Source organism: Diadema setosum, chromosome 7, assembly GCF_964275005.1.
Source record: "Diadema setosum chromosome 7, eeDiaSeto1, whole genome shotgun sequence".
NCBI classification, from domain to species: domain Eukaryota; kingdom Metazoa; phylum Echinodermata; class Echinoidea; order Diadematoida; family Diadematidae; genus Diadema; species Diadema setosum.
Genome location: NC_092691.1, coordinates 11,948,434 through 11,975,420, shown reverse-complemented (window position 1 = coordinate 11,975,420; position 26,987 = coordinate 11,948,434). Strand labels below are relative to the sequence as shown.

The 26,987-nt window shown below is 37.8% G+C and overlaps 1 protein-coding gene across 1 annotated transcript; it reads left to right on the top strand.

Moving 5' to 3' along the window:
* LOC140231056 (follistatin-like) lies at positions 1–25,642 on the top strand. Its single transcript, XM_072311210.1, has 6 exons — positions 1–121; positions 15,811–16,020; positions 20,835–21,056; positions 21,853–22,077; positions 23,260–23,490; positions 25,212–25,642. Exons 1-6 carry the CDS (start codon positions 1–3, stop codon positions 25,640–25,642), a joined length of 1,440 nt encoding a protein of 479 aa, XP_072167311.1.
* Positions 25,643–26,987: the final 1,345 nt, after the last annotated feature.

Here is a 26,987-nt window from a genome sequence, read left to right as displayed (position 1 = left end):
ATGTCCCACTGGGGGAAGTATTCCACTGCGGGGTGTCTGTCCGATTCAGACCTAGTTCACCGTAACCCGGGGTTGACTGGGGCATCGTCCGGCACTTCGAGGTTTATGGTTTGCCTGGAATGTAAGCACGCCCTTGACATTAGCAGCCCTCGCACTTGGACAAATCTATCTGATTTTAAGATGGCTTTTAGCTCCCGTTTCCTGATACTAGCCGACCGCACTGTTTCTAAGGGACGGTTATTTCAACATTAACCTGCTATCACTAGCCACCCGGGTTTCAACAAAAATGATTTGTAGGCGACAAGGGGGACAGAGCAATCAATGAGGTAAATTTTGGATCAAACGGCATCGGAAAATTCTATCATAATAGATTATTACTTCATCTATCTTAGCGGTCGGGGCGTCTTTCAGTCGTTGTCCGGTAAGATTTCATGTGCGAAGTATTTTTTATTACCTTAGTTGACGTATGTTGTTAAATGTAAACCGCAAAAGCGCTCAAACCATAAACATTGAAAGGTTACAATGATTCTGTGCCGTACATGACAAACCAGAGTCACCATTATAGCTCCCATTTGACATTTTATGCACATGAAGCCCAGAAGAAAATTCTACAAGTAATGTAAATGTTGTTCCTGCTTGTTCATATCTGTCATACCCTTCGGCAAACTGTTTAAACTATGTTTTTACTGATTGTTTCAACGAAGTTGCACTATTTTATCCAGACAAATAGACACTATCCTACTGTAATGATAACTCTGCCTTATAATCACTTCAATAATGCATTTGTTGATGATAATGTATATATTTAATTTTTTTTTTTTTGTGTGTGTGTGTGTGTCTTTTCAATCATGATTACGAACATTATACGAACCTGACTATGGGTTTTTATAGTAATGTTATATGATACAACCACCAATGTGATCATCTTATTTCCCATTATCGCTCTTCTCTTCGTTTTTTATTCTTCAGCATTCATTAAAACTGAAATCCATGTCATAGTTTACAGCTATCAAAAACACTTCGTATTGTCACATATTCTTGTACCCAACGTAAGGCATGTAAGGTATACAAAGCGGTACACATTCAGCTTAAATAGTATAAGCATTTCTCATCTTCCATTTTGCTTAAATTATTTCCGTTCTGTTGCAGAAAATCCTCACTTCAGGTGACACGAATGACTTCAAAAGAATTGTTGCTTTCTATAAAATCAGCTCCATATTGGCTTTTGCACAGAGAGCCGCTTCCATTAATAATTCTTGTTGGGTTTTTTTTTCTGTAATTTGTTTTTATTTGTTCGATTAATTGTCTGTCTTATCGTTTTTCGGCAAATCGAAATCTATATCAAGCAAGGTGAAAAATTGAAAACACAAATCCAGACTAACTGTAATGCTCAAAATGAAATTGAGAGGTACCTTTTCAGACTGAAAGTACTTGAGAAGTGGATCGATTAAACTACAAAAATACAAAGAGAGAGGGGGATAGAAGGAGATAGAGAGAAAGAGAGTGAAGGAGCGAGGAAGAGAGGTATTATAAGACAGTGCTGGGAAGACAGTCTAATAGTGAAACTGGGTCTGGCCGAACACAAACGAAAGGTAAAGATGAAGATAAAGATTACGGACGAATTGAAGGAAATGCAAGATGAGAGAAGGAAATTTAAGAGGAGAAATATAGGAGAAGAAGGACGAAACGTAGGAGAGGCAGAAGGATCTAGGAGGCAGAAGATATTATAAACTGAGACACTAAAACGAATCGGACTCTCAATATGTCAATGAACCCTTCACAACTTCGCCACGGAGCCTACCGCGATGGGTATAGAGACAATGAATGAATACACTAAGAAGAATTCGAAACGTCCGGGTCAACGCTGTATTCCTCCCAAAAGACAAGCTGGAAGATTTAAGGTGCTCCTCGAGATAGATTCGTAGTTCTTCTTTTGTGAGTGAACAGAAATATCACTTGATAGGAAAAGCATTGCCCCCCTTCCCCCCCCCCCAAACCCCCCCCCCAAAAAAACACCAAAAAACACCAAAAAACCTCGCACCTGTTGGAAAACTCCTAGACGGACCGATCACCCATGTCGCATAAATTATGACTACTCCATTCGGTCGTACTGCTATCAAGTCATTATAAAAAATAGTATTTCAAATCCAGAGAATTTTAGGCTAGGACGACATTGGGTGCGTTCATATTATCATAAGTCCATTTCGATGATTTGATGATATAAACCGGTTTGATGACATCTAAGGTATTTAATTAAACAACATTTCAGGATGAAATTAAATCTTTCATCTAGAGATTGATTTAAAAGGTCCGTCTTACTGAAATGTACAAATACCGTATAAGTAGATTTTCGTTAAAGGGGATGTTCAAGTAATGTGCAGTTTAATGCCCCGTCACTGTACAGGCATGCTAACCTCGAAACAGTAAACTGCACATTACTTGAATATTAGACCATTGTGAAGCAAATAATTTTCACACAACAATAGATATAATATTATAATGTACTCTTAAATGAATCCCACAAGAATTTGAACAATCATCCCCCATCACTCCCACTGATTCCCACTGATCAGTTACTAGCCATCCCCTTTAATCCGAAAATGAAATATTATGGTTTTTAATCCAAACATTGTTCAAAATTTCTTAGTGACAAGTTGCAGAAAAAAAAACATAACAAAAAACAAACAAACAAACAAACAAAAAACAAAAACAAACTTTGGAATAACGAATTTTACTTCATTTTCGAAATTTTAGAAGCACCGAATGATGCTGGTTATTTCGAAATGAAATAAGGTTAGTTGTCCGAATGTTGGTTTTTTTTTTCCGAAACCTAGCTCCAATTCCTGATGCATAGATGCTCGTTAATCCGAAATGTCATATATATAATATAGGGTTCGTTCATCCGAACATTCGTGTCTTTATTTCGAAGGTTCGTTGGTCTTTAAAATAATGTAAAGTTGTAATTCCGAAGGTTCGCTTTTCCGAAAAAAAGAATAAAGGTTCGTTATTCCGAGGGATCGTTTGAATGGTTCGAAAATGAAAAAGAAAAACGAAAAAGAAAGGGGAAAAAAAAGAGCCGTGCGAATTTCGAACCTTCGAAATAAGAAACCTTATTTCGTTTTTAGATAAACGAGCCTTGGGAATAACGAACTTTATTTCGTTTTCGGAATTACGAACCTTTGAAATGACAAACCTGATGATGTTTGTTCTTATCTGAAGGTTCGTTCTTCCGAAACACGCTAATTCCGAACATTACAGTAGATGTTTGTTAATCGCAAAACGACATAGGCTTTGTTATTCAGAAGGTTTGTTTATCCGAAAATGAAATAAGGTTCGTTAATTCGGAGGGTTGTTAATCCGAAAATGAAAACAAAAAGTTAAATATATTAATCCAGAAATGAAATAAGATACCTACGAATGTACATTTAGAATTACGAACCTTGTTTCGTTTTTTAGATGAACGAATCCTCGGAATAGGGGAACTTCATATCTTTTTCGATTTACGAACCTTTAAAATAACCAACATGAAATAAAAACCCGAACTTCAGTAATGTGTTTTTACACAGAGAATTACTTTCGTTTTAATAGTTGTTTCTTTGGTAATTTGTCTGTTTGGCATATTATTGGATATGAATAGAAAGATTACTATTTTGAAGTTTAAAAAAATGATGAAGCATTTCTACTAAAGTTTTAATTTCAATGTCGATACGACGCAAAGTTTCTTCATTATTTTGTTTTATGTGTTTGGATCAAACATGGATTGCAACCGTACTTCTTGCACATGATATGCATGGAGCATATTGTCGATCCTAACAGAAGGGTTGCTGTTCTTCTGCAGTTTCTGACTAGTAGCGATGATGAGAAACTCTGTCTGGTCATCGTTGATCAGCAACTTATTTCTTTTCATCTAAACTAAAATGTCATTGAGTCATGATTCCATCAATATCAAAATCAAATCAAATCAAATCAAATCAAATACACAACAGTATCTTCTGCAATTTCACCGGTGTGTCATCGGCGTGGCGGTGGAAGATGTTTCTTAAGGACGTTGAACAGATCGGGATTGCATATCGAAAAAGATGGAGCCACACACCATACCCATGTGGAATGCTGTCGTTCAGGTACAGAACTAACGAGCCAGGGACAGGTTAACAATGTTTAACCCTAATCTCCCATCAAGCCAGCTCCGAAGACGACTTGCACGATCATCAAGGCAGAGCATACCATATTTTTTTTTTAATTACCTGTCGTTGTTTGTGGTTTGTTATTAAAACCGGCGATCTGGCCACAATATACTGGCCACTTATGGGCTTAGAAGGATGAGGCATCTAATGTTATAGAAACCACGAAACCTTTCGCTAAAGCTCCTCGTTTAAAGTACAACTCATTCACTGAGTAGCATCTGTCTGGTTGTGTTTGATTTTAAACTTGTCCCTTACCACCCACTCGGCCAACGGCAGACGTGTTGGGCCAATTGTTTCAATTCGCCCCTCCAATTGAATTCCCAATAGTCCCACCCCTATTCAGCTCTGTTGCCTACCGTAGTTCCCTCCCAGCTGACAGTAAATGGCACAAATAACTATAAATGACGTACATTGGCAGATTGGGGCGTCACGATAGCGTGTCCTGAACCACCGTCTCACCGCTTTTCTCCGAAGCCATTTATCATTAATATCATTATAACCGCACCAACTCTTATCGGCAAAATGACCACATTCGAATAGACTAAAAGAGCAACAACAGAAACGACAAAAATATAGGCCTACATGACAAGAGTTGGCACGTGTGATAGTAACTCAACGTTATGACCCTATACCCACGTCTGTACCTTAACAGCAATGTCTCAGACTGAATCAAAGCAATGTATGCAGATAGTTTGACATTAAACTTAAAGTCGGCCCAGAGATTCGTCACAAAATCAATGAATACATGATGGTCAAAATTGATCTGGGTACAAAGACGTCCAACTTATTTCTGATTATATTGCTACATTATTCGTATTCATTACTTAAAATTCCAGTCTTTGTATCCACCTTTATCGCCAAATACCATATCATCAGTAATAATAGTATTCGGGATTCCCCATGCTTTTTTGTCGTTAAATCGATTTCCTATTACCATTTATTTTCCTCTAAACCGTATACGAAATAGATTAAACGTCACATATATTCGTTGGGAAAGTATATCACCTCTAATGCAGTGGTCATTTCATATTTCCTTTATATCTAATGGGCTTTGTCATTATGTTAGATGTAATAGTGCAATAAGAAGCCGTTTGACCACAGAGAGTTTTAAGTTTATAGAAACTCAACAGATAGTAAGGATGGCATTGCTCCGTGAGCTCCCCGACACTGTCCGATGACCTACGTGAAATACACGTGGTGATGAGTCAACTCGCGTTGAGGAATACAAGAATGTAAAACCGGTGCCGTAAATCCGACTCTTCTGTCCCCTCAATGAATAAAAGTAAATGAAGAAAGATGAATAACTAAACATCACAAACAAACACTCATACAAATAATAATAACAACGGAAAGTGTAACCATGAATCTATGTGTTGTAGCTCCATGGCGTAATACTCAATCTTATCCCCAAGAAGACGACTGAAAATATTTTTATTTTTTTTTTATTTTTTAAGAATTGGAGCGCCCACCACCAAACACTAACTAAGCACCTGCAGCTCACGCGGGAATTCGCCCCTTGTCTCAGTCATCTCGACCCCAACTTCGTGACAGAAAGCAGAATGAGGAGTACTTCAATAACGGTTCACGCTTTCACGCGTAGCAGCATGAATGGGAGGTGCACACGGAGTGTCCAGATAGACTTGGTTGGGAAATTCGAAGAGCAGCAAAGAGAGCATAAATCAGCGGAAAAGCTACAAAGTAGATGATTAACGGTTAGAGGGAATAGGATATTACTTAGAGCCCGCTCGTGATTCTGTCAACATACATGAGATAGCGGAAAGTGGAGGAGGAAGAATGACCTGTTTCTCTATTTCATTCCTATCTCACTCCCGCCCCCCTGCTCTCTCCCTCTTGGGTGTTACCTCTTTCTGTTAAGCTTTTTTCCCTTTACTTCATTCATTCACAGGCCAGCATCCTACCTCTACACACATAAAGGCAATACGTCCAATCTCGGCGGGGAATGTGTTTTTTGGCCGTCCAATCCGGATGGAGGAGTTTTCTTGGAGATGAACTCACTCGATGACGATAGATTGATACGCTGAACTCGATTGGTCAATCTTTAGTCGTTCCGTCATGCACCATTGCTTGCCAATTTCAAATAACACGAGTTACATATTCTTCTATTCCAAGACATCCAACTATCATATAACATATGTCTACCTCGAGAGATTTTGTAGAGTAGAAGTCAACGCTTGAGTCATTTGAACAGACCGATCTCATCTCCGATGGGCGCAAATTGATTTCAAAATCAAACGTGGCACTGGTATATTCGAAATCAATGGTGCATTGAGTGAGCAGTGGGAAACAGCCAGCAATCACCTCAAGTTTGCTACATCCGTACTCTTCTTCGTCAGAAATTCATTGACAAGCATAGACTTGTTGGAGAAGCTTCATTGCCGTGGAAAAGAAATAAAAACACGATCGTCATGGAGATGAACAGTTCCTGCCATCGCATCCTTGTCTGTCTTCTTTGGATTTTGGTAGGAATACGAGCTACAAGCGGTGAGTTCGGGCAGTACAAAACACAAGTTCATTCTTCTTCTTTTTTTTTTTCATTCTTTTCTCTCCTTTCCCCGTGTTTTCCTCTTCTTCTTCCTTAAAAAGTCATTGTCTTCTCCATCCGTCAGCTCAAACGTCAGGTTACAAGGTACAAACGTTCTTATCCATTTTAGGTTGTTCTAACCTAAAGTTGCCCTCTTTTTCACGATTTACAGTACTTTCGAAGGCAACGTGAAGTTTAGAAAAACATTGACAATCGGATAGATAGTGATTGTTTGAAGTGCAATCCATCGCCAAATGGCGGCGAGTCGTATTTCAAAAACCAATACAAGCGGTTTATCAGACGATGTGTTACACGCTTTTAATAAACCACTCAAAGAAGCAAGTCTCATAGTTGCACTACGGGATCAGCGCAATCTGAAGATAAATAGTATGAATGAAAACTGATGGAGAAGTTCTCATTTACTGCAGAAAGTACTTCCTCTTTTTGGCGATGTGTCGCAAAGAACAGGCAGTGAGTGAGAGTAGGGAGGGATGGGGTGGAAATGGCAGTAACGAAATACCTCCAGGTTGATGACGCAACTATTGCGACGATCTAATGACGATGCGTTGCTAGATGTTATGTAAGTTTCCGCTGATTTGTCAGACGAGCATGCAGAAGGGACATTGGTTGTTTCGTAAAGAGTAAGTTTTCTTAGTCATGTGAGTGATTCTGACAAAACGGATGTGTGTAAAAGCGCATTGCATTTGAGTGTGTATTAGAGAGAGTGTGTGTGTGTGTGTGTGTCTGATCGCATTTGTAATGTCGATACAGGGTCATTTTTATTTCCAATTTCAACTTCTTTCTAATAGAGTTATTATAGATTCAGATGTAGTTTACAAAACCTCAGTCACGGGGATGGTGATAAAAACAAAATAAAGCAGATGTGTCAGATGTAAAGAGAACAAATTGTTCTCATTCAGAGAGCTAAGTGCTATACATTACAGCCGTGGGTCCAGATGAAAAGCACTGATGTGTATGACGCAATGTAATGTAATGATTAACAATGTTATTGTTAATTTTGTGTATGTATATGTGCGTATGAATAATGTTTATGAAAATGAACACAACATGTCCTATTCAACTTAAAGGGGAAATCCGATCCAAATATAAGTTAGTCTGATAATAAACAGTGAAATCACCGGTAAAATTTTGACTGAAATCGGATGAAAAATAAGGAAGTTATAGCATTTTGAAATTTTGCTAATTTCTGCAAAACGGTTCTTGTACAATGGATATGAATATTCAAATGAGTGAGCTAACCATGTCATACCCTCAATTTTCAATTGATCTTGTAAAAAAAAAAATGACGACAATTCAATGTTTCTGTCATTGAAGTCCAAGACATGATGTCATTCCTGATTGAATAACCTCAGAATAGTACTCAGTTGGATATACCAGGATTTGAGCCTCGGGCATAATTGCGTTTGAATGAAAAACTGGAAATTTCAAAATTTTATATACAAACGATATTGCAAGTTGTGAGGGTATAACATGCTCACTTTATCATTTGCATATTCACATCGACCATTCAAGAACTGTTTCCTGAAAAATTAGCGAATCTTCAAAATGTTATAATGTCCTTATTTTTCACCCGATTTGGATAAAAAAAAAATACCGTTGAACTCGTAATATTTTACTTATATTTAGGCTGGATTTCCCGTTTAGCTGCAGCTGTGCATGTTGGTAAATATTCATCAGACATAATACCAGAAGATATAGGTAAAAGAGAATGTTTCATAAAGGATTAATTTTGATGATCTAAAGACTTCTATCGCGTATAATGTTTGAATGGTACCAATAGTACTAGTGAAGTAAAATCTAGAAAAGCGTAGATTATTGAAGCAATCGGAATGTTAATGAGCGGGCTTATGGACATTTGACTTCGGCTATGTATGCCCCTGGAGAATCTCCATGATCAAGCCGAATCTTTTATTGAAGACGTCATGGATACAATTTCGAATACTTTAAAGTCGTTTACTCTTTTGTAAGAGCGTTGTTAAACTATGGAAGCGTATAAGAAAACGCGGCTTGACTTTATTCGGGATTTATTTCACTTGAAAAGTCATAAAACTTGACAATTACTGGTATCAATGAAGAATTCAGCCTTAAATAGTCATATGACAATGAAATGTGCACATCACATGTTCAATGTGACACGACTTCGCCTGGCATTACTTTGTATTCGCTTTACGTGACTGCATGACTAGCTCAAAGCAAAACATAATCCAGACGGCATCTTCTACAAGATGCCTCCGGCAGATTGGCAAAACTATCGTCTGCAGCATCTCAAAGAAATGTCTCATGACAATCTAAAAATCAGCGCAGTTTTATCGTTTCTATCTTCTTTGGTGCTTGTCAGAATACATCAAAATTAAGCAGTCATACCTGCATATAAAGGTTAGCTGATACTTCGTTTGAACTCATTGTGTCATTTTCCTTCGCTGCCACTGATGTTATGGTTTGTATTCTCCGCTGTTTCCCCGTATTTCCCTCACGCCATGCACTATACTCCAGTCAGTATCCGCAGTAGGTGGCAACTTTAGTGGTCGACTGGTGCAAGGGCTGATTCGATTTCACTTTCCAGGTTAATCTAGTTTTATCGTTCGATCCCTATGCCTCCACACAATGGCGGGAAATGATGTTTCATGCTAACTTTCCTTTCCCCTACCCCGAGGATATACACGTAGTTGGGTATAGTCACATGGTGGACACGTTTTCTTCGAAAAATCTGAAAGAATTACGTGTGGCTCTGTCAATATCTGCTTTACCATTTACACAGAATTAGGAGTCGTGCCCAAGTGTATGTGGGATGTTGCACAAGGGAATTGCAACATTCACTGTTTAGTTATCACGATCTGCAAAGCGTTGGGTTACATGCCTGCCCCATATAAGGTCAATGATCAACTATTCAATACTTGAACCCTTGTAAAACACGACAAGTGATGGTTCAGGACACAGATAGTAACCCCTCCCTCCTACCCCCCCCCCCCAGAAAACAGAGAGAAAAGAACAAAGAAATAAACAAACTGGAATATGGGAGGAGTAGCTGTACATGAGAAAACATTATAAACTCAGTATGTCCAAAAAAAAAAAAAAATACAATAAAATTTTCGCATTGATAACACCGAATATGATTAAACTGTCTAAATGCTACTTCAGAGTCTTAAAATGTAACATCTTAGCTCTCTAAAAAAAAAAACAAAAAAAAAAACAAAAAAAAAAAAACAGGGAGGGGGAATAAATCAAAATTTTCAATGCATATAAGTGCAAGAACCCACGCATGATCATTTTTTTCCCCAGTCATACATTCGATCACTATCTCATCAGGGCTGACTCTGAAAGTCAGTGGTCCTTGTTTTGGGGGTTATTTTTTTGTTATTATTTTTTTTTACATGTAGGCTATATTGCAAAAATAGTAACCACATCAAGATATAATGAAAGATAGATTTAGAATTTGAAATTACAATGAATGCTAATAAAGGAAACTAAGACGGAAACGATCGATAATCTTTTTAAAGTATTCAGAAATACACTAGTCACTGATAAGAAAATTGTTACAGGAATCATTTATTGTTGTTTTTTTTTTTTTGGTTGTCTTATTCGTTTACTGTATTTGAACAAGTAATTTTTGATATTCGAATATTATTCAAATTGCCATTTTCGGTCTATGTTGCTTTGGTCACAATGTTCGGTTTGTTAAAGTTCTATTTTGCACCTTGTTCAGGTTGTTTTTTTATTGTAAAGAGTTAATTCAGCAAATTAAAAAGTCATGGAATCGTAAAGTTTTCCACGCTTTCACAAGAAATGATATTAACCTAAACCAATTCTCATATTGGCAAAGATGATGATGAAATTTCCTCAAAATCTCCCTTTGAGAATTGTACATAAAATTTTCTCTTAAAAAAGAATCGATAAGAATAAGATATAACCGCATAAAATTACTGTGATCTTGTCATAACCTTGCAACGATTACTGTTATGAAAGGCGATACCCATATTATGCTAAATCACCGCCCCCCCCCCCAAAAAAAAGAGCATAATACGATAATATCTGTGTACAAACCACTAAGTAGTTGCGAAGGGATATGATGACCTCGTCCAAGTCTCGTGTAAGTGGTGAATACATTTTGCGACTTTAAAGTTTTATAACTTCCATAATATTATCTCTTATGTCCGATTTTGGTGCAGTTTCTATCACGCTCTTCGTCTGAGTGGGGGGTCATCCCACGACCTATACAAGAGACCCACGAGCTAGGCATGGGATAAAAGGTCCAAGAGTCGTACACTTACAAACCATACAGCTCACGAGTCATACGGCCACGAGCCAGACACGAAATGACATAGAAATAATATCCTCGAACTTGACACAAGACAAAAATGTGGTCCACGGTCGAGCTTGACACTAGGCCAACAAAAAAGTCCATCGTATTGTGTTGTGAATTCTCAAGAAATGTGTCGCAGTCATACCCTTCATATTGTGGTGAATAAGCCTTTAGAATATTCCGCAAACTCACTGGCCATAAGGAATGACATTAACATAATTGCATCGACTAATCGTAAGCCGTTATGTCTAGCCAACATTATATTCTTACGCGTGTCTTAAATGGCAAATTTTTCAAAATGCGATAAGCTAAAAAGATGTGCTTTCTTGTTTTGCTGCGTTATTGTTATTTTCCTTGTCGATGCCTTTTTGAACAAGCTGGTGTCCAACTCCTCGTTCCTAAAATGAACTTTGAATTGTTGAAGTGGCCAAAAGAGTTACCGTTGATGTTGTATCATTCGCAAGGTGTTTACGTCATTGTATCTCATCCTCTTCAGATACCCATCCAGGAATCATTATGACCTACGAGCTAGAAATTGAAAACAACAACAACAACAACAACAACAACAACAACAACAACAACAACAACAAAACAGGTTCATGAGCCATACGGTACACACTCGAGTCATAATAATAGCCAAAGAGTGATACAACCCACAAGCTAGACACCAAGTGACACAGGCCCACGAGCTATACACACTAGGGAAATAAGGTCCAAGAACTCTACACTTGGCAAATAAGGCCCCCGAGCTCTACAATATGCAGAAGAGGTCCGTAAGCTCAAGACTACGATTGTGGGCTTAATTCATGTAATGTCGATCCTTTGGACCTTACTTGCCTGTAGTGTCTAAAATAGGTCGTGGACAGTATACCTAGCGGCTATTTCACTTGATGTCGAGCTCGTGAACCTTGTTCATTTAATGTCTACCTCATGGGTCGTATGCCTCTTGGGCTGTATGACTCGTGGGTGTGGAGCTGGCGACGTGTACCCGAGGAGTCATCATGTTTGACCAAGTAATCTATGTGATGTGCCCTGATGTCTAAGGATGTAGTTACTTTGTTGAGCCTCACTTGAAGTGATCTACATTATTGTATGTCCATGACCTTCCAATTAGGGACTTACATTCTTTCATGCACACGTAAAGCTTCGGTTACAGCTCGTTATTCCGAAGGTTCGTTATTCCGAAGGCTCTTCAGTCCGAAGATTCGTTATTCCGAAGGTTCGTTTTTCCGAATTTCATTTTCGGATGAACAAATCTTCGGAATAACGAACCTTCGGAATAACGCCACAAATGTTCGTATTAACGAACCCTTTTTCATTTTCGGATTAACGAACCTCTAGGTATAGGGAATTTGTGTGTTTCGGATTAACGAACCTTCTGATTAACGAACCTTCGGAATATCGAACCTTCGGAATAACGAACAGCACCCAAAGCTTCACCCTCCTTAATTTCAGAAAAGACGTGCCACACCTTTATCAACGATCTATTGCTAATAATTTATGTTCAAGTACGTACTAAGTCATCTATTTTAATGCAAATGCGTCTTTCACATACACGAGGGATTCATAAAGTTGTTTTGACACAGAGTAGATACATGAATATATGGGTAAAAAGATACGATGAAAGAGAAATATATGCGAGAAAGATGTGGTTTGGGATATCATGCGGAGAAATTTTTTTAATTTGCCGCAGCATACAGCCGCAAAGGAGTCACTGGCTGACTCAGTGTCTGGGAATGGAAGAGAAAACCAAAAACCAACAAGAAAACAGAACGAACAACACACGCGTGGTCTAATTTGTAGGTTCGTCGAATATAGGGCCTACAAGTCGCAGAAAACGGTGCACGTGCAGATTTACTCTCATCACTTACTGACTCAACTCCCAGGGAAAATTTTACTATGTGTTTTTGTCCTTAAAAAGCTCATTGTGATTATATCCTTGCTCGAGTAGACTAACCTAATCTAAGCAAACTAGCAAACAATTTTGGTAGACAATGGGGGCTTAACTTACAAACATGGATACGAATGTATGAGAATACTAGGAATATATCTGCACAATAAAGAAAAAGAAACCTCTCACATTTCCAATGCTTAATTTCCCTTTTTCGTTTTGTGACCTCACATGGAAGTACACGTTATATCGAATTGATAATACGAGATGAACGCAATAAACTCAGTCAGTATTGGGATCAGGAATTGCAGTTTGTATACTAACCCCTCAAAAAAAAAAACACACACAACTAATACAAGCTAGTAATTTATGCTTCGGTAAATACTATTGTAAAATTGGAGACTTGAAATATTGGAGAAAAAAACAAAACAAAAACAAGAACAAAACCACAAAGGCACAACTTGCAAACATTGCACATGTAGTATTCATAATTCAATCAATTCGTATCAAGTCAAGTCACCTGTGGCGTATAACTACTCAAACAACAACAACAACATTCATTTATGCTTCGGTAAATAATATTGGAAAACGAATTCTGATTACTAAATTTACGTTTTCCATCAGTTTACACTCCGCTGTGCAGTTTAGTCGTTAATGATCTGTTCCGAAAGAAAATCCTGCGAAGAAAAAAACATAAACAAAAACAAAACCACAAAGGCACAACTTGCAAACATTGCATATTATATCGTACATGTAGTATTCATAATTCAATCAATTCGTATCAAGTCAAATAACCTGTGGCGTATAACTACTCAAACATCAACAACAACAACAATGATAATAATAATAATAATAATAATAATAATAATAATAATAATAATAATAATAATAATAACAACAACAACAACACGAAAAACAACAACAACAACATATATCCCATCTCGGGTCATATTCTTAAGTCTTTGCTGGGCCTGTAAGAGGTTAAAGCAGAGGTTAAAGAGTTAAAGTGAGAAAGAGCGGAGGAGGATGGGGGAGGACTGCGGGAGGAAATTAGTTTGATATTCACAGATTTAAACATAGGTAGCTCTTCGCTCATTCATTGTGCAGGACTTACTACCATTACCTCTACCTGACCAAACGTTTTCCATGACAAAATACTGGTAGTGTCAAGAGTTTAAACAGCTGTCATTATTCTTTCTTCACCAAGTAATCAAATGGGACACGATTGATTTTGACAAATGGAGTGGCGTGGGCTTTATCAATCCTCCGCTTTGATTCGCATTGCATCGTATCACCACACGGAAGCAAAGGTGAGAACAGACGTGTTTCAGCTATGCGACGAGTTTCTTATCTGCACTTTAAGGGCATCTGACCTAGTCTCGACAAAATCATCCTTTAACAATGCAGCCATATAAGATGTTCATCATGTTGTGATATGCAAATACCGTGAAATGCAAAGATGAATGGACTGAAAAAAATTATTAAAATATGAACAAAACATGAGGTAATTAATGTCGCAAAAGGTCAATATAACGATTGCAATTATTGATGCAATTAAGTGCATTATTATGCTGTGATATGCAAATGCCGAGAATTGCAGAGTTGAGTGAAATGCCATGAGATGAACAATGGACAAAACACGTAATTATACGTATGTCGAAAGAAGGTCACTCTGATTGTAAGTAATGCAATTAAGTGAAAATGAAAATGAAGCAAACGATGAATTTTGATGGATGGCGTTGAAGTAAATTAGATTCTCATAATATACGAGACTTGTTACTTCACTGGATTCACTTTACTGGATTACAGTAACATAACGTGTAAACATAGACGTAACCAAACTGTAATCGTGTATTATGATCACAATGATTTTCCAATTTGTTGTTATTATTTGAAATGTGGGATTTTTTCAGTGATGACAAACAGATGAACTTTTCTTCCATTGTCGTCTAAAACAGGGACGGACCTGGGGGGGGGGGGGGAGAGATGAACTTTAATCATGACCTTTAAATATAATCTCTCTTTATACATTTCAGTTTTATAAGTGGATGAAATGAGATTTCAAACGGATCCAGCAGCAGGACTTATTATAAATCCAGCAAAATTTAGATTGGCGTTTGTCTTTGAAAGTCTACATCTTCCATCAGCGACTTTTTAATGTATTTATTGATCATATCAATATGCATGTAAGTTCACGTATACGTAAACAATACAAAAACTATGAATTATTTCGTAAACATGAATATTAATGTCATACAAAACATAATCATTTTATTTTCCAGAATGACACTGATTTCAAAGATGATACTTTTTTTTTTTTGGGGGGGGGGGGGGGTTTCTTGCCGTGGTGTTAGCTTTTAGCTTTAGCATTTGTAAAGGTAAGTGAACATTGAAAACTCACGAAATATAGTTATGCGATATTCTGCGTGACTAAAAGTTTCAAAAATGATATTGGTGTAAGTGATAGAAAATCTAAGTTTTGAATTTTTATATCTAAAGTTTTAAATGGTTTGTTAAATGGTTTGTTATGTAACTTATATGTATACTGAGTAACCGTACAGCAAAATATATCTATATAATTTATCTTGTTGTCCAGAACGACGTCATGAACTGTAGTAGTCTTCTTATCCAGCGATGACTGCACCGAAATTTTAAATTTTCCTCAAAATTTCACTGATATGTTCTATTAATATTGCTGCTTTCACTCATCAGCGTTTATATTTCAGTTTCAGTTTCCTTTCACTCTTCGCGCTCATTCATTCAATGCTTTTTTTTTTTCCATTATGTTTTCCACTATCAATAACGTTCATTACAGTTAAGGAATATATCATAATTTCCCCTTCACCTTCGTCTCCTTTTCACTCCTTTCCAGCTGGAGTTTGCTGGGGAGCGTCCAGCGAGGGTAACCACTGCTCCTCGCTCATCAAGCTGGACATATCCCGAGAGGAGTGCTGCCAGCATCAGGGTGCGACGATCTCCTGGTCGCCCGCCAACCTCACGCTCGGTAATATTATTCGGGTGTTGATCACGTCGGGATTTTCGTTATCGGAGTGTATCCCGTGCCGAGGTGAGTCTCGTCCCGGTAAGTGCACGCAACTAGCACCGTGACCTCATCCCACGCTCCTTCACTTGTATCACTCTTCTCTGTGTAGTCGGTATGTATCTCGTAGACTAATCTTTCCTCTATGACTCGTAGCCTGGTTACCATGCGTCAAGTGAAAGGTGGTATATCTTCGCAATTGAGATGTGGAAAGAAAAAGAATATACTTTGAAGACAATAAGTGAAATAAGAAATTAGCTAGTTTTCGGTGCATGTCGGAAAATAAGTACACATGTACCAACACCACTTCTTTTTTTTTTTTTGTACTGCGTTATTTGCCATTTTCAGATGAAACAAAACGCAACTTTAGTGCTTCAAAATAGTTCTAAAATGTGAGTCAGGGATAGAAACAACACCAGTGTATAAAAATTTGAATCAGTATAATCAATGCTAAGTTTTGTTGAATATGCAAAATATGAACAGTAGTTATAATAAAAAATAATGTTTCTAGACTAAACCGTCTACAGTTATAATTTATTGAGAAAATAGTGATATCACCATATATTTTAGTCTTAATTGTGAAATTCTTATATGGTAGGATGTTTTGTGATACAACTGATCTACACATATGCACTAAATGTGATATCTCGAATATTTTGTAAATCACTGCTCCCAATGGTAAACTGTGCCTTTAAACAACTCCTCCTGCTCAGACAACTCTAAACATGGAGTAATCGCTCATGATTAATTTTCGAATGGTTTTTGTAAATAAATTGGAGATAGGCTTTTATGGCCTGTAATAGCTTTCGATAATCCAGATAAGAATGTGTTTTTTAGTCTAGCGAGGATTGTATGTTGGTTACAGACCAAAACATCCAAACTTCAATGTAACAAGAAATAATCTATTCAAAGAGGTTATATTTGCGACGCATATCAGTGATAAACTGATATCCATAACTCAAAAATGTGTTGACTACATATGTACCATATCGTAGAGCGATTTAAAAAAAAAAAGTGCATTTACAAAAAGAGTTGATTTTTTTTTTTTTTTTTTGATGGAAAGCTACAAGCATTGCCAGCCCAGACATGAAATTTTGAGTAGAATCATGACTGTATGATAGGCACCATCAACTGTTGCTTTTTTTTTTCCTCCTCGTAGTGGTCATCCAAATAGATATAGGCTACCAATAGAAGCGGGCAATGACAAGATATAGCGAAATCTGTCAATGGAATCGTAGTAAACTGGCACCTGTTTCCTCTTTTGGCCCATTACCTGTCTGCAACCTCTGTATGATATGACATGTTGGATATTATGTGTAGCTGGATAAAAGAAGAGGGATCGGGACAGTGGTCGCACGCAAACGAGGACAGCGGACATGAGGCATATATTTCAATCCTGCTAAACACGACGGGGGGGGGGGGTGGTGGGTGATGTAACGATAGGCAGATATTTTGTTAGTATCGTTTATAGTGATCGATCCGTAAATGCGATGTTTGTTAGACTTGTCCTTGTTGTTGTTGTTGTTGTTGTTGTTGTTGTTGTTGTTGTTGGTGGTGGTGGTGGTGTTGGGGGAATGGATGTTTTGCTTATAAAACTTAATTCATGTAATATTCCGTTTCAATAGAAGAAAAAGAAAGTGATTGCGCAATAAAATGGAACAATGTTAAGGGAAATCATGTTATTACGCAAGTATTTTCAATTACAATGAATGTGATGATACAGATAATGATTATTACCATTATGATGAAACAATATTATCAATGATGGTAATAACAGTAATACAGATGATAATGATAATCAGAATGATATTGATGTTAACAATATCAATTATAACAACAATAATTTGTCATTGGAAACATTACGTGATTATGATATTTTAAGATGTGATTGAGACAAAAATAGCATGAACCAACGAAGAGAACATGTAAACTGGTCTGAGAGAGAGAGAGAGAGAGAGAGAGAGAGAATGAGAGACAGACAGAGAAAGGGATGGCGGGAAGAGAGGGGGTGGCGGGGAGGAAAGTGGGAGGGAATGATATCGTCTCGGTCTTCTGGGCATCCCATATTTTCGACTTACTGAAATCACGAGTGTTTATCTACAGGGGAGCTTCTGCGTCATTTTCCCTCTAAGAAAAATAAGTGCATCTAAATTTGGTCTATTGTAAGTCTAGGCTATTTCGGATCAATTCTTCAATGCCATACATGTAATGACCTGTCTGACAGGCGATATTCTATATGCACTCACTGACAATGATGCGTGAAGACCAGGGTGCTACATAAGCACTTGCCCGATTGCCCGGGGCAAGTGAAAATCAAATGTGGGCAAGTGTTTTTGAACAATGAGAACAAAATATACCTAATGCTTGTCCGAATTACGCAAGCAAAGAGTTTTTTTTCCACTTGATCCCAAGCAAACCCACAAAGTCAACCATACAGAAGCACAATGATAATGGCTGTTTAGTGATGAAACACACCTTTATACATCTAATTTCAGCAACTTTTCAACACTTACATGAAGAAGCCCAATGCAATGCAACGCCAACACTTGAATGGACCAAGTTTTTTACTCCATTGTGTTTAAGCGTGCGAATCAATGTGTGCTGTTTATTCAAATGATCGTGTTTACTAGCCCTTGACTTGAAACACATGATTTTCTATATTATTTCCTTATATTTTGGACTTTCTTTTCGGGCAAGTAAAATTAATATTCTTGCAAGTGTTTTGCTGCAAATTTGAAGATTTGCTTGCCCAACCGGGTAAGTGGTAAAACAAAGTTATATAGCACCCTGTTCTTCGTAACAACCGAATGCACCCCTGACAACAAGAACACCAAAACCGATCTTGTGACATCCACAAATACACAAAGACGTACGTGTAATCAGGGAGGTGTTACAGAGATGGAGTGGCAACTCTTCGTAATTCATGCAAACACATGTTTGGGTTCAAGGCGTTACAATGGGATGTCTAGCATTCCATTACGCTTTGAAGTCATGCTCGGCACCGCTCTAGTTGCAAGACGAAGTTCGGAGACGAAGAACGCATTTCTCCTTTCGTTGGATTACAAGCTTTATTTCACCGCAAAATTTTATATGAAATACTCGAATCGATTTAGAATAGTTTAGGAAAGAATTCAATATTATTAACATGTATTTCTAGTTTCTTCGTAATTCGCAAATCGAAAGGAAATCAAAATTAGGCCCTCTTAAAAACCTATTTTTTTCTAAAATGCGCACATTTCCGCATGTTAATTTTCTATCTTTTAATAAAGGGATATTTTGATCTTTCAAATAAAGTACTCCGTAAAAGCGTGTTCCAGCGTGTTTTTAAACTATTTGCTGTTAAAATTGTGAGTTTTACACTGCATTTTGATTCGCTGCTCCAATTCAAGGTACACAAATTCATTGTTTCCATCACATTGAAAGAGAGAGCGAATTGCAGTAGGAGCAAATATTTCTAGATGTGAGAGCGCTAGTCCCGATTATTGATGCTCTCTTTTGTCAAAGCACATGGGTAACACCTGTAGTTGAACGCATAATTTCTCGGCGGTGCCGCGCATGACTTCAAAGGAGAGCTTTAGTTGCCTCTCCTTCTCTAGCACCTCCCTGGTGTAATTGATAGCACAGGAAGTAGTATTATCTACAACACTGAGGGATGGCTACCGTAATCAACACTCAGAAATGATGTTTGCTTATCATAAAACTAGGTTCACATTATTAAAAAGAAATGCGTTTTGATTTATTATCTGGAGAGGGAGAGTCAATAATGATATGGATTTTTTCCAGCACACGACACGCAGGTCTGTTGTGATCGTTGCGACGTCGACCGTTCCGTATAACGAGAGGTGGCGCTGTCCGTCTTCAACGTAAAACCTTGATAGATCGCTGGGCGGCGATTTTGTTTGTATCACACATCACAACAGTTCAACGAATTAACTACCTAATTACGAATTAGTCAGTCTTGTTACGAGGACGTGTAACCCGTTTCCTTCAACCAACATATATCTCACATTCACCCTTTAGCTAACAACACACATTGTACCAATACCATTACTGTATCCATTATACTGTGTAATATTCAGACAACGTAACTACGATGTATAACGACCTAACAAACACATTTTGTATTAGTTTAACAAATATGTCACTTGTGTCGTTCTTTAGTCATGAATTATATAATCATACCGGTATATATATACGAAATACCTGATGTGGTTGATATAATTCTTATTAGTTGATATTGCATGTGTGTATGACCATATTTTGTATATATTATCATAAATCATTATACCCGTTCTTTGTATTTAATATTGGTGTTCACTTTCACAGTCTGTTTTTTCTTCTTCTCCTTCTTCTTCTTCTTCTTCTTCTTCTTTTGACTTTGGACACTTTTTACATCCTTTGGAGACTGTTCTTTCTCATTTTGTACCAAATATGAAAATAATTATGTGCGTATAATCATAATTGTCTGGATATCAAACACGAAATGCACGTTCTCGTGAAGACATAAAATCTGTTTTCGTCTCTATATTCAATGAAAATGTACCCCCTCCCCCCCCCCCAAAAAAAAAAATAGAATAACTTTGCAAACATTTTCTTTCTGTCTTTTTTTTTTTGTCATGGTAGTTTTGTAAAGAGATGTTAGTATGAGATAAACTTGTGATAGCTATTAAAATCATAGCATCCCCTTAGAAAAGAGAAATTATAAATTTCAAACATATTGTGCGTCCTTTTTAATAAAGGCATCCCCCTTCTCGCGACCCTACCCCCCCCCCCCCCTCACACACATACATCCATATGGGCAACCATGGTTAATTTGACTAATCCCAATATTTTGCAATGCTGTGGATTTGACACAGAAACGTGCGACGAAATCAAATGTCGCAGCGACCAGAAGTGCGTCGTGGAGAAGAACAGGACGCTGTGTAGGTGTGAACCCGATTGCACTGCACGCCACGTTCACCGCGGACCCGTGTGTGGCACGGACAACGTGAACTACGAGTCCCACTGCGCTTTCCTCATGAAACGATGCCTGGAACCCGCCAGCGACATCGAGGTGGCCTACTACGGGCAATGTCAAAGTAAGATTTAGTTTGGCCCTGTCTTCAGTAAATTATGCAATGAAAAAAAAAATCATCATGATAACATGTAAATGTTTGCATTAAAAACAATGTTCCAGCGTTTGAATTCACGAATGAATGAAAGTTTAAATGCATACACTTACCATTTGCAAAGGAAACGAAAACCCAGCATCAGTGCTTTAATATACTTTAGTTCTAAAATGTGAGTTTGGGATAGAAACAACCACTGTAAAAATTTGAATCCGTATAATTGATGTTAAATACTGTTCAATACACAAAATGTGAGCAATATTTATAATAAAAATGTTTCCACACTAAACCGTCTACAATTATGGTTTATTGAGAAAAATACTGATATCTCCTTTCATTTCAGGCTTTATTCAAAAATTTGTTATAGTAGGATGTTTTGTGATACAACAGACCTACACATATGCATCAAATGCGATATCTTAAAAAAAAGTTAAATCACTGCTCCCAAAGGTAAACAAGACGTTTGAGGGGTTATAGTAATGGATACTAATTCCTTGTGAAGCGCTTTGAGTACAACTATCACGTGATAAAAAAGCAATAGGCTCTATCTGTTTATTATCTGTTGTAAAGGCCTTTATTCGTTTGTTTGTATGTATGTCTGTCTAAATGTATGTATGCACATGTATGTATGTATGTATGTATGTATGTATGTATGTATGTATGTATGTATGTATGTGTGTATTAATATGCATGCATGTATTTGTGTGTATATCAGTATAATCATAACTACTACTATTATTGTCTTCTTTATTGCTCTCCTACCCAGAGTCGTGCAACGGTGTTACATGTCCGGGAGATAGACGTTGTGTTGAGGATCAGGCAGGGCGCCCTCATTGTGTCATGTGCTGGGCAGTGTGCAGCTTCCCAATCGGCGACGAGGATTTCGTGTGCGGACGTGACGGAGTAACCTACGAGTCTCGGTGTCATCTTCGATTAAGTTCGTGTCTGAGAGGGAAAGCGGTCGGCATCACCCACTATGGCCGTTGTGAGAGTACGTCTGCTCGATCCCTTGTGTATTTTTTGCTTGAGTTGACTGAGTATACTGGCTACGTATTTGACATTCGCTTCTAACGTTACCCGACAAAAAGTGTTTACAGAAGTTCTGCTTTTCAATTCATCAAATTCTTCCGTCGAGATGTTTTTACTTACGTCGATGTAGGACAATTTATCAATCAGTTGGTTTTACTTTTGCTGTTACTCCCCGTGAATAAGACCGTATTCTTGATCAGTAAGTGCCCTCCTGTTATAACGATTACGGTTATAGCGAAATATTGGATACAACGAAGTAAAATTTGGGCCCCGAAATTTTCATCTTCGAACACTCCGGGTCCCAATAGACGTCATTAAAACAGGAGTCACCTGTACACCAAGAGAAAAAGAAAGAACTAGAATGGGATATGAACCCACGCCATCTACTCCTTACTGATCTGAGGCCTTACCACTGAGCTGAAGCCACGGCATGACTGTGGCACAGTTATTCTCAACAAAGTCCCTTCATTCTTGCAGATAATGTTGTTTACAACTTCGACACTTTTATTTTTTAAAAGGCACAATGCTCATTATACTATAAAGGGCAAAAATTAATGTAACGATAGCAATGCAATATAAATTTGCGTGTGATAATAGTTAATAACTGTAGTTACAGTGATGCTGATGTCAGCCATGGTGAAAGCAATAATGATCTCATGACCTCACACAAAAAATGAAAAAAAAAGTGTATTCAAGCTATGGTAAAATTTGTGGAATTGGGTAAATGATAACATGGCTAATGATAATGGTGATGATTCAATGAAAGACAAGAGGAATGACTATTCCTTGACTGTGTTGTTGCCTTTTTTTTTCATCGTGTCGATACTGGCTGTGAAAAATTAAACTTATTACAGACACTGTCAGAAAAACAAACAAACAAACAAGTGATTGAGTAAACAATTTTTGATTGAATTCATAGCTTGTTCGAAATGTTGCATTTATGAATTACATTTCTCAGTCTGTCTGAGTGTCTGTCTCTCTTTTTCTTAATATATTTGATAATAGTGTTCTTACTACCCAGATGGATTATTTACCCATCATGCTATTATTTCTACTGTCCAGGATATCATAACATGCATTTCAATGTACCAAGTAATTTCCCGTGCATTCAACTTCTGCCCGGCATTCTGCTTACCTCGAACAGATTTCACCACCTGCAGCCACTTGAGCTGCGTAAGAGGAAAAACGTGTGTTATGGACCCAAGCACGAGGGAGCCACGGTGTGTCCGTTGTAACATCACCTGCCCAGAGCGATGGCAACAAGGCCAAGTGTGCGGCAGCGACGGGCGTACGTACAAGACGCAATGCGATCTCCAGCGACACATGTGCTCCAACGGCACGTACGTGCACGTCGTCCAGCGACATGCCTGTGACGGTAACTGTCTGATAATTACTTGTGTATAAGCCAGTTCGGGGGTTCCAGTTTGAGCATGAGCAGAAAAAGGTCATTTGTACCGAGAGACAGATTGGTTTTTAAATTCACTGAGATAAGCATCTGTAATACTATGATTATTCATGTAATCCTTATAAATCGTGTCTGCCAGTACATCCACCTGACAGCAAGCCTGGTATTTGGCAAAGTTAATAGATAAAGTTTTTAAATGTATTCAAAACAGCACAATGAAATGGATGCTTCCCAAAGTGTTGATTGACGAACCATTCTGGTCACTTCATCTACACTGGTTAGGGTCATTCTTTGTTAGAATACGAGTTCCATAAATTGATATGTTGGGCAAGCTACTGCATTATGTCGCTTTGAATTGAGTGAAGTGCCTAACCAACTGAGAAAAATGAAAGGTCATTTGTACCCATGTGCACATGAGCTATCTCCGAACTGGCTTATTAAAACATTATGTCAGTATCATTGCCGATCTGCCTATAAAGACATAATTTACCATTTGCAGATGAAACAAAAACCCGGCTTTAGTTCTTCAAAATCCTTCTAAAATGTGAGTTAGGCATACAAACAGTCATTGTAAAAAATGTAATCAGGATAATCAATGTTATGTATTGTTAAATATGCAAAATGTGAACAATAGTTATAATAAGATTGTTTCTAGACTAAACTCTCTGCAGTTATGGTTCATTGAAAAAAACAGTGATATCTCACTATATTTTAGGTTTTACTGCAAAATGTTTGATGTTTTGTGATACAACTGACCTACGCATATGCATCATGTGATAACTTGACCATTAAATGGTCAAGTAAAATTTTTAAAATCACTGCTCCCAAAGGTAAACTGTACCTTTAAACTATCTTCCCTTTCAGAGGGTTACATTGATGAGCACTGTGGTATTGAAAGCGAATAAGGATGAGGAGCCGTGAACAAGATAATCTGGGTTCAACTCGTGCCCATTAGCCAACATCATCTGAAATATCTTTTTACATACAACATCTTAAAAAAAAAGATTATTGTTATCCCATTGGCTGACCGCTCATCACGTTACATTCACAACAGCAATGCAAGTCCTTGCTGTTGTGCTTGCAAGTTTAGTCGAATATTTTTTGATAGTACACTCTGACGTCATCAGTCATTTACATCTTACTCCCATGAGAGACTCTCAGTAACCCTTTGTCCTTTATGTACCAAGATTTTGAGATTTTGGACAGTGTGTGCAGTGTTATGTGGCTTTCTGTACAAATCGGCAATCAGAACACATAAGGGTTAAGTTCGCATTTATTTATAGTACTCTAAAAATTGTGACCTCACAATATGCACATACACTTGTAGTTTGCGCTAAATTGGTTACTAGCGCTCAATAGTTTCAATCGACGGCTTCCTCGTACAATTATTGTACCATTCGTCTTCCATGAGGATTGCCATTAATGTGCTACATTCAGGAATCGGCTTTTACCACACTCGCTGGTGTTGTAAATGTTATAAGACAATGCACAGGGGAATGGTATTTCTTCGTGCATTGGAACAAGATTTTCATTCATTGAAAGATAACGCTCTCTACAACTCGACTTCTCGCCATCGCACTCGTGATCTCCCAGAATGATTGATAATTTCAATTTCGTGAAAGGCTACATAAAGTTGTGAATCTTTATTATTCATAATGTGCTTAATACCGAAAATTTTTGTTCACATCCAGCAAATTTTCCAAACAGCGGCGAGGATGTTGGGTCCATTGACCGGGATACCTTCTTAGACATTGTGGAGCCCATAGCCGTGCTCATTGGCAACGACAGTGGGTTGGCTCGACAACAAAACAGGGAATCCAGTCCGAAAAGCGTCGAAGGCACGGACAGTTTCGTCACGGAAATCTACGAGGAGGCAACGACCATCGTGCCTGTGACTCTCGACATAGACAGCGAGGGAGAACCGTCCGTCCAGAGGGAACCGTCCGCCCAGATCAACGGCGACGCCGCGGAAGATAGGGCGACATCAGCACACACGCACGACAGCAACCGCAACGGAGATACGCACGGTGTAGGCGACAGGCATCGACCACGTGACGACGAGAGCGAGGAAAGGGCCGCCGTTCCCCCTGCTAACGAACCAGATGGGGGAGATTCTGTGTAGACTTTGAGCACAGAGAATCAACAGCAAGAAATGGAATCGGTGGCTGCAGTTGGTTCGATGAACTAAAGCAATATAGATCGCGATTGTGAATTGAGATCTGTTCACTGTACTCTCGATTATGCATGGAGTTATGAGTGGAGAAAAGTTGCTTCCTGCGTTTCTAAACATTATTCGCTTAAGTTTCAGCTGTAAATAAAAATTATCATGCGCAGTAATTGCTTTTTCTTTTCTTATGTATTGATGATAATATATGCGTCCACAGAATGTTCTTAGCTTCTCCTTCTCTATTATCTTTTTCTGTACAAACTCAGTTTGACCCCCCCCCCAAAAAAAAAAGAAGAAAGAAATAATGATTATTCATTTTTGTGTGTGTGTTTGGTATGATCTATGTTTACTTCTTTCTAAATCATCAGTCCTTTTCCGTCTTCAATTTTTCTCAAGTTTGTCGCAATCTATGAGGCAAGATGCTAGATAGACAAACGTGTCTCAAACGTTGGTGGCGCTATTAATCACCGTGTCTTCTTCCTTCTTTCATCTCCAATATCTCTCAGCTTTTTATCTTTAAAAAAAAAAAACTAAACTACCAAAAATCGTTACAAGCGAGAAATATGATTATGAGTCTGTAATTATTAGTTATGCTTTTCTGTAAATAGCATTACACTGACAGAGTTATTCAGCAAGCATTATGTTATGAAGATTATAATTAAAACATTCAGTTTGTTTGGTGTATACTTTTTTGTTCTTCAGTATGATAGACGTAGAATAAGGAAGGCTTAGATTAATGTTTTTAGTATTAGTTTTCAGTATTTCAGTTTTCAGTATTTCATTTGTAGTATGTATTCAATACAGACAATTCCCAATAAATTCATTTGAATTAATTTGAATTGAATTGATTTGATTTGAATTGAATTGAATTGAATTGAATTGAATTATCATCAGCTGACAAAACGGCTTTACACGGTTACGCGATCATTATTATAATTATAGTGAAGTCTAATTTACATTCGATATGAACTTGCACGCATGAGCCAAGTTAAATTGAGTCCCCAAAATGTATTCACAAAATAATGTGTAAACATGACAAAAACTAATTATGCATACAATGTTACAGAAATTTCTTCGTGTGTTGGTCATGGGAAGAAATCTGTTCTATAAAATGAGATGAAGACTTCTCCATTGATTTTCGGAATAAATTTTTGAACACTGGTGAAGACATTCGGTCGTTATGTCGTCCATCAAAAACAGAAAAAGAAACTGTTAATGAATTCTTCCGCTGGCATTTGTTTTTGCTTTATTCCTTAAACTGGCAGGGATGTGTGACACACATGCCAGATTCCTCGCAACA

Coding starts and splice junctions, on each gene's coding strand:
- LOC140231056 (XM_072311210.1), top strand. CDS start 1: ATGTCCCACTGGGGGAAGTATTCCACTGCGGGGTGTCTGTCCGATTCA. Junction 122..15,810: donor GTTTATGGTTTGCCTGGAAT/GTAAGCACGCCC, acceptor ACTCCTTTCCAG/CTGGAGTTTGCTGGGGAGCG. Junction 22,078..23,259: donor CCACTATGGCCGTTGTGAGA/GTACGTCTGCTC, acceptor TACCTCGAACAG/ATTTCACCACCTGCAGCCAC.